This window comes from Mastigoproctus giganteus, chromosome 2 (genome assembly GCF_048544385.1).
Source record: "Mastigoproctus giganteus isolate SK-2022 chromosome 2, ASM4854438v1, whole genome shotgun sequence".
Taxonomy (NCBI): domain Eukaryota; kingdom Metazoa; phylum Arthropoda; class Arachnida; order Uropygi; family Thelyphonidae; genus Mastigoproctus; species Mastigoproctus giganteus.
In genome coordinates, this window is record NC_143576.1 from 265,487,715 (window position 1) to 265,496,922 (window position 9,208).

Consider the following 9,208-nt stretch of genomic DNA (forward strand, 5'->3'; position numbering starts at 1 on the left):
TAATGCTGCATGCTTATCAGAACGGACAGCCCTCTGATGCTCTGAGACTAATTATATACTCTTTCAGTTCAAACAGGATCTGAAAATTTGGCGCTCCAATGTCCGTACATCAAGACGAGAAGAAGTAGCCCTTTCAAGATCAAGAACAGGTCACACCCATCTGACCCAACTACATTTACACACAGGAGATGATCTGCCACAGTGTCAACATTTTCTATAAATCTGACTGTTAAACGCATTCTCATTGACTGTCCCTACTACAAAGAAGACAGAACTTCAACCTTGCTATCTTTGGATAATCTTCGTAAACCAATAACTCTAGAAAACCTAATTGGTGACAATGCAAATATTTCTGAATTTTTTATTCCTCGGGCAAACTGGATTCTTCAATCATTTCTGATTTCAGATGATTTTTTCTTTTTTTTTTTGCTTTACAAAAATTTCTTATTTCCCTATATGTATAATAAATGAATAGGCGCGTTATAGCCAAAGCAGCTAATGGGCCATTAAACTCCCACAACAACAACAACAATCAACAATATTATCCCCATGCTGTACAAGAGAGTATTTAAAGAAAGTCAAGAAAGTATTTAAATGTTTAAAGCATTTACAAAACTGTCTGAACGCTTTGATTAATAACTTTGTTTTATGAAATGGTTTTTGTGTTTCTTAATCAGGAAGAGATAAGTCAAGTTTACAACGGGAATGCAGTGTATCAGTTTGCTGCTCTTGAATTTGTGTTCTCTTAAGTAGCCAGTTGGTATTATCACCAACCTCCCCACACCAGCAAGATGTCACCCGCGTTCGTATCCCGTCAATGAATTTTTGTGGTCTTTTTTCATAAAACAATGGCTGAGTTAGACGATCTCGGGGAAGAATACCATGGTTTTGTTCCCTGAAATTGGGGTTTTTCGTCCAGCAAACAGCAAGTCGATCACAGAAAACACGGCATTTCGAGAGATTTTATATTTAGCGAACTACGCCTAAGTTTCTATTGCGCCTAAAATACCCTTTAAATCTGTCGAAAGAAATTTTCTTAATTGCATCTGTTGGACATTGTAATGAAAATAATTTGAAAATTATATGAGAATAATTTTTGAAGTACTCTGTACTTATTCAAAGTAAAGATCATGAACAGGTACTCACCTGAAGGAGATATTACACAGAATGTATGGTTCTGATGAAACTTTATCATAGATGAAATGCAGCCATGGACGGCTAAGGACCGATTCATCTGACACTCTTCGATGCACATCTGAAATAGAGATATTTATATGAATCATGCATCTCTTTAAGATTCTCAATTATTTATTATTTTTGTTTTACTCACTAGAATATTTTCTTACACTGCCCAGCCAAAATATGGAGAAAAAAAAAGCACTCTAAGTTTTACTGTCGGGTTCCCAATTGACTGAAGCTTTCTGGGGCATTACTTGTCACTTTAAAAGTCCACACAGTACTCTTAGATATAGCAGTCGTTTATATTCTACCTGTCCCTAGTTTAGAAAGGATAAACAATGCAGTAGATTGGCTTCTCAACAAATTACACGTGTCAGCCAATCATATAGTATGTGAAGATTTCAACCTTCCACCGCAGCTTAATAACCTGTTGGACAGGACACAACGTTAGAAAGGCTGCGGCCATGCTCCATCTCTCTTATCAACTATCAACCTACAAGAGGTGAAAATAGACTTGGTGTAATTCTGTCTTCTGGTAAATGAATAATTGATGTATCCCCCGAAACGTTCTTTCCATACGATCATAGCCCAATTGCAATGCTCATAATGTTACAAGCATACATGCTCATAAGGAGCATGTATGCTTGCATGTATACCAATGCTAGAAGTATAGTAAATAAATTTGATGAATTTGAAGTGTTGGTCAAGACATCAAAGGCGGATATTGTTGGGATAGCAGAGACGTGGTGTCACAAAGATATAAGGAATGCAGAACTGGAATTTGGGGAGTACAATGTGTACAGAAAGGATAGACAGGACAGAAAGGGAGGAGGTGTTTTGCTGTTAATTAAGAAAAACATAAAATCAAAAGAAGTGCATCCAGTTGATATAGATGGACAGTGCACTGTTGAGTCAGTTTGGTGTGACATAAGCACTGCAAAAGCAAAGATAAGAGTAGGAGTGTGTTATAGGCCTAATGACTTGAATGAGTACAATGAACAATTGTACAGAGAAATAGAGTGGGCCAGTAAATCAGAATGTCTTATAATGGGGGATTTTAACTTCCCAGATATTGACTGGAACTTGTGGGTTGGTCACTCACACACTAGTCAGATTTTGTGGATTTATTGGATGATTGTTTTCTGCAGCAGCATGTTCGAGAGGCAACCAGAGAAAGTAACACTCTTGATCTGGTTATCAGCAGTGATCATTCGTGCATTAAGAATTTGCAGATAAAGGAACCACTAGGTGGCAGTGATCACAGTGTGCTGAAGTGGGATTTACTCAAAGAGGTAACTACCGTCAGGGGTAAAGGAAAGGGTTTTTGCTTCCGTAAAGGGGAGTACAGTGGTCTCAGACAGTTTTTAAATTCTGTACAGTGGGATCAACTGACGATGTTACAAACAGTAAATTCTAAGTGGGAAGCATTCAAGGAATTAATCGTGGAAGCTACTAGACTTTTCATACCGATAAAGAAATATTGTTCAAGGTTTAGGCCTAAATGGTTATCAAATGAACTAATGAGACTCGTGACAGAGAAGAAAAATGCATGGGATGCATATAAATTATCAGGCGACGCAGAAGCCTGTAGCAGATATAAGCTAGTCTGTAATCAGGTCACAAAGGAGGTTCGGCAGGCAAAGGCGGATTACGAGAAATCTTTGGCAAAAGATGCTAAGAAAAAAAGAAAAACAGCAAGGATTTCTTTACTTATATAAACTCTAAAAGGAAGGGGCTGAATATGATTGGTCCACTTGACATCGATGGTTCGACTGTTGATGATCCTGCTCAGATAGCAAACAAACTGAATGAGTATTTTGCATCTACATTCACACGTGAGGAATCATTACAGTTTGAAAATGGAAGAAGGTTATCAAATTGTAGCAGTGTGCTTAATGATTTTGTAATAACTGAGAGCAAAGTGGAGGAGAAATTGTTGAAGTTAAACATAAGAAAGGCACCTGGGGCGGATGGGATCTATCCAGTTATATTAAAGGAGGTGGCAAAGCAACTAAGCAAACCCTTAGCCATAATTATGAGAACATCCTTGGATTCAAGGGAGGTTCCCACGGACTGGAGAAGTGCAAATGTATCCCCAATTCACAAAGGAGGTTCGAAGGGTGACACGAATAATTACAGACCAGTTAGTTTAACTTCTGTTCCGGGTAAAATAATGGAGTCACTGGTTAAAGATGCATTGCAGGATCATCTAGACAAGACTGCAGCAATAATTCAGACACAGAATGGGTTTGTTAAGGGAAAGTCTTGTCTGACAAATTTGATTGGTTATTATGATGTGGTCACAAAGGAACTGGATGCAAAAAATAATTTTGATATCATATACTTGGATTTCAGGAAAGCTTTTGACACTGTTGCGCATGGAAGACTACTGTACAAATTGGAGCAGAATGGTATTAAGGGTAAGTTGCTACAATGGATAAAAGGATGGTTAAGTGGGAGAAGACAGAGGGTGGTAATCAATGGGTGCTGCTCTTCGTGGACTAATGTTATTAGTGGAGTCCCACAGGGTTCGGTGTTGGGTCCACTGTTGTTTTGTATATTTATCAATGATATTGATGAAGGTATATCAGGCTTAATGTCGAAGTTTGCAGATGACACGAAGGTTGGCAGGGTTAATGACAGTAATGGCAGTGTGCTACTGCAACAGGATCTAGATAATTTGGGCAGATGGGCTAAGAAGTGGCAACTGAAGTTTAACCTTGACAAATGCAAAGTACTGCATATGGGTAGAAGTAACCCCAGAGAAACGTACCAACTGTGTGGTACTACACTTAAGGTGGTAGAAAATGAAAAAGACCTGGGAGTAATTGTGCAGTCAGATATGAAGTTTTCTGAGCAATGTAGACAGGCTGCTAGGGCAGGTCATGGGGTTTTGTCAATGATATATAGGAATTTTGCTAGCAGGGAAAAGGAGGTGATTGTCCCTCTGTATAAGGCAATGGTCAGGCCACGCCTTGAATACTGCGTACAGGTCTGGAGGCCTCATTTTAGGAAGGATGTAGATTTGCTTGAGCGTGTACAGAGAAGAGAAACACGATTGGTGAGGGGAATGAAGGGATCCTCTTACCAAGAGAGGCTTAAGTTCTGCAAATTGCAGTGGCTGGAGACTAGGCACCTGCGCGGTGATCTGATTGAGGTCTATAAGGCCTTGAATGGGTTGAGCACGCTGAATTCTGATGGGATCCTCCCACTTGTTCAGAATACGAACCTACGGGGACATAAGTTCAAATTAAGAAAGGACAGATGTAGAATAGATGTGCGGAAATTTGCCTTTAGCCAGCGGGTGGTTAATTGCTGGAACAAACTTCCATCTGTCGTTGTGGAAGTTGATAGGTTAAATAAATTTAAGGAGGAACTGGACAGGCATTTGGAGGGTATGGTGTGATTTGTTTTTTTTTTTTTTTTGGCTGATGCTGCATAAGCTCCTACACTTGCTTTCTTGCATCAAGTGCCACTACTACTACTACTACTACTACTACTACTACTAATGTTACCGTATATGGACTTCAATGTTAAAGACAATAGTAAGAGCCAGCTTGTAACATTGCCAGCCTTTCTGGACCCAAATAAATGCCTATTTGCTGCCAGCTGTATCCTGTGGGAATGTCTACTCATATGTGATGCCTTACTTGCAACAACTCTCTTAACCAGTTGGATCAACTCTATTGCAGAATTTTGGGCTTCCAAAGTAGTAAGGATCTCATCAAGATCGAAAGTCTGGTGGACTAAACTAAACTAATTATAGCATAACTGCTTTGTTTAAACTAAAGAAAACTCTGCATGGAAAATGGAAACTGTCAAATGATACACAAACCAGGATTAAATATTCGAGGTTCAGAGCAATATTTAATAGGGAAAAATCTAGAGCAATCAACCGCTACATGAAAGACACACTTGACAGGGGAAAGCTACCTTGTTGCAGACAAAAAATTTACACAAATTAGGGGCTTTACAAAGAAGCGTGGATGGACCACATCAGCAGATTCTCCAGCATACATCATGAGTCACCAGTCAGGGAGATGAAGTGGGATCAATTGGTTGACAATGAGTTGGGGTCTGTTCTTATCACTAAAGAAGCGCTAGTAGAGAGTGTTAACTCCCTCAGGGCAACTAAACAGCTAGAGTTGATCGAGTCCCCCACTTCATGGTGGGGGACTCGATCAACTCAAGCAATTTATTGCTCTATCATTGCTCACCGAATTTTACCTGAGAACTGGAATAAGCATACTGTAATTCCACTAACAAAAATTACAAAGCCTTACCTCATGGAGCACTATAGGCCTATATCTACTGCATCTACCTTTTAAAAGTACTGGAGAAAGCTCTACTGCCAAAGTTTTAGATATTGGTCGGGCAGCCTCAACAAATTCATTATACAATAACTGCTAGATCAACAATTACTAAACTGCTCACAGTTCAAGTCGCGATGCTGAATGCTTTACAAGGCGGAAAGGAAGTTGCAATAATATATGCTGATATAAAAACAGCCTTCGATAGTCTGGATATACATGCCCCCCTACTTCATCAGCTCCAGCCCGCTTTCCAAATGAAAGGAAATTTGCTGAAGTTACTACAGGCCCTACTTATTTGTTGATCCATTTATTTCCATACAGACAACTCCATGCAGGAGTTTCACAAGGTGGAGTCTTATCCGGACTCCTCTTTACTGCCATAATGATCCCGTTCTGCAAGGGTAGGGATGATATATGCACTTTCGCAGACCATATTAAGATCCTAACGACCATCCAACCGTCCATGACCAATAGTGCATTGTGTGACCAGATTAATAATAAGCATCTGAATTTATTCGTGTACTTAGATAAATTTGGCTTGGCCCTAAATCTGCAGAAGATTCTATTGGTGTACTCTCTCAAAAATCGCCTACGCTAGTACACCCAAAACTAAATGGCATAACGTTGGGTCCCATTAGGGGCCCAACGGCTAAATGACCAGAGGAACAACTGTAGACGAAACTATACATGTACAAAATCCATTCACTTTTAAACCTCTGGCATTGACAGTGTTCTGTTTCGCACCCACAATGTATACTACGCGGAGATGGGGGAAACCCCTGGTGCCGTTTGACACTAAACACACTCTACACTCTACTTATCCCAGTCGTTGAGATGCATAGAGATCTGGGAGTAACATTTCAAGTCGCATATTAACCTGATTTTAAAGAAAATGAACTACTTATGTTTGTCAACCAAACAGCACCTCTTGCACGCGAAACAAACTACAACAACCGCACAATATTTCAGGTGAATTCTAGCTGCTGAAGTGGGCAAACTCCCTCAATAGCTGAGGACCACGCAGCTTAAGCTACAGCGTTTACCAGACATCATTGCCTGGAAACGATATATAACCACAATCAAGATGACTGGAGTGATATCATCGCCATACTTCTGGCAGCTTTGTGAGTGGCACATCCTGCCATGTGCCTTAAAAAGCAGTAAATCCCTGAGAATGAAGACAAACAGACTAAAGAAGGCTATCAGATATATACCAGCCAGGGTGTTGGAGTCAATTGTGTTTAACACATATTGGAATTAACCTACATTGGCTCATAGAAGAGCTGAAGATCACAGAAATGTATTGATGAGCCATTCATTTTATATTGTAGCTTTTCTTGTATATTTTAGCAATTCATTTATTTTTCATTTTATGGTAATTCCCTGGTATTTTCTGCTGTGAAGGGAATTTTCCACTTACCAATGTACTGCTATATTTATATTGGAATTAACCTACATTGGCTCATAGAAGAGCTGAAGATCACAGAAATGTATTGATGAGCCATTCATTTTATATTGTAGCTTTTCTTGTATATTTTAGCAATTCATTTATTTTTCATTTTATGGTAATTCCCTGGTATTTTCTGCTGTGAAGGGAATTTTCCACTTACCAATGTACTGCTATATTTATATTTGGTAGGACAAATAAAAATTTATTTATTTATTTATTGAGCAGATCCGTGAGGCGTGCACAGTATCGATGAAGTTTTAAGACATTTTATATGCTGAGAACAACCATATCTGTGTTTGTTATTTGGTTTTTAGGAGCATTAGCAACTAAGGCCATATTGCTCCCGGGATATGCGGTGGTCATTCCCTGACCAACCACATCTACTCGAAGTCTACAAATTCTGTGATCCAGCAGAGGGCCGCAATAAATTTAAAATGAGATTCATCAGGATTTCATTCAGACTGTAAGAGAAGTGGAAGCATGAATGAAATCCTGACGAATCTCATTTTAAATACATTTGCAGTAAACTAACACTATTTCAAAGTAATAACACTCCAACACTTACGAATTGAGTTACAGGCCCATGGCCTCCCCTCTTCTTCCACAAGTCGATATAGTCTACACAGTCAGATGCATAGGGAGTGGGCAGCAGTTTTTTTGTCACCTAGAAGAAAACAGAAAACAGAACGATTACATATTAGAGTATGAACAGAAGAACTCAATATATAGGCAGTGGAATACAAGTGCATGCGTCAATTATATTGATAGACGCCATTGATTAAAATACAATACTTGATTAATAGATAGAAATTACGATCATTTCTTTCTTCACATGCCCTCGACGTGGGCACATCTTACATGACGAGGGAACCTCCCACTGATGATGCTGGTCCTCCAGTTTAGTATCACTGGGAACTAGCGTCCTAAGCCTCAGTTCCAGGCTAACATCATCGGAATCCAGCATGTTTGCCGTGCACTGTAACCTGGAGAAACTCGGCGTTTAAGAGAACACTCAGGATGTTTGCTGAATTGTATGTAATTATATAATAAATGTTTACATGAAGGGGCATTCCCTCCGGTATGGAAGATTGCACAAATAATATTATTGATTAAAAGCACGGATAGAATGCTAAATGAAACCGGGCATACCGTTCATTACTCACCTTTCTGTTCTGGCAAAAACATATGAAACGGTTATGTATGAACCGTATAATGATTAGATATGGAAATAAATGTCTACCATCTAAAAATCAGTATGGGTTTTAAAAAGGTTGCTCTACTGAAGATGCGGCATATAGACTGGTTCAGATGGTGGTAGATAGTGGTGAGCGATATGTCCTTGGAATATATTTGCCGATTTTAAAGGTGCTTTCGACCGTCTCTGGTGGGAGGCATTATGAATAGGATAGGCAAGGCCAAGTGTTCCAATAAGTTATATTCTGTTTTTAGGAATTACTTTGTGGATCGTGGAGTTGTAATAAGAACAAAATATACTGAGATTAAGAAGAATGTATATAGAGGTGTTCCACAAAGCTCGGTGGCGGATTCCTTTGCATGGAACATTGTGTTTGATGAATATTTAAATTTGGAATTGGTTGGTGTTGATAAAATCGCATATGCTGATGATCCTGTCTTAACAGTAAAAGGGAATACAAGATCTGAAATAGAAAAGTTGGCTGAAATTGCTTTACCTACACTCCAGGATTGGACTCTGAAGTATGGACTGCAAATATCAAGAAAAAAAAACAGTGTAAATGCTATTTAAAAGGTAAACTTAGTAGAAACTGTGCCCCTACTGTGAGGCTTCTGGACGAGTCGGTTCGATATGTGAAGGTAACTAAGTATTTGGGTTTAAAGTTAGAAGAGCGACTATTTTTCACTGAACATGTTAAGTATTTAAAGGAAAAAATGAGGGCACTCTATGCTAAGTTGTGGAGGGTGATAAAAGGCCGAGCTATAATTTTTGTTATATGAATGCCTATTTATCCCAATTGTAACATTTCCCTCTGCAGCTTGGGTGCATAGAGCGTGAACTGTTCTGGTTCAAAAACATTTCAGTCAGGCACAAAGATTCGTGTTATTGTCTATAACCAGAGCATGTTGAACTATATCTACAGAGTCCTTACAGGTGGTCTCATGTAGGGTCCCTCTCTGGTATGAAGTTTTGTTGTCTGGCATGACATATTTTACAAAAAGGAATATCAGAAAAATTCATATGGATATAATAGAAATTTTACTGCTATGGATTCGAAATATGAAAAGAAAA

The 9,208-nt window shown here is 39.0% G+C and overlaps 1 protein-coding gene across 1 annotated transcript in view; it reads right to left on the bottom strand.

Annotated features, from left to right (window-relative positions):
• LOC150090453 (uncharacterized) overlaps positions 1-7,906 on the bottom strand; it is a 42,596-nt gene extending 34,690 nt beyond the window's left edge. The window contains exons 1-3 of the mRNA XM_090390320.1: positions 7,757-7,906; positions 7,508-7,606; positions 1,147-1,255 (exon numbers count right to left, since the gene is read on the bottom strand). Coding sequence (XP_090246446.1) covers positions 1,147-1,255; positions 7,508-7,606; positions 7,757-7,906 — 358 coding nt within the window. The remainder of the gene's footprint in view (positions 1-1,146; positions 1,256-7,507; positions 7,607-7,756) is intronic.
• Between the last annotated feature and the right edge of the window lie 1,302 nt (positions 7,907-9,208).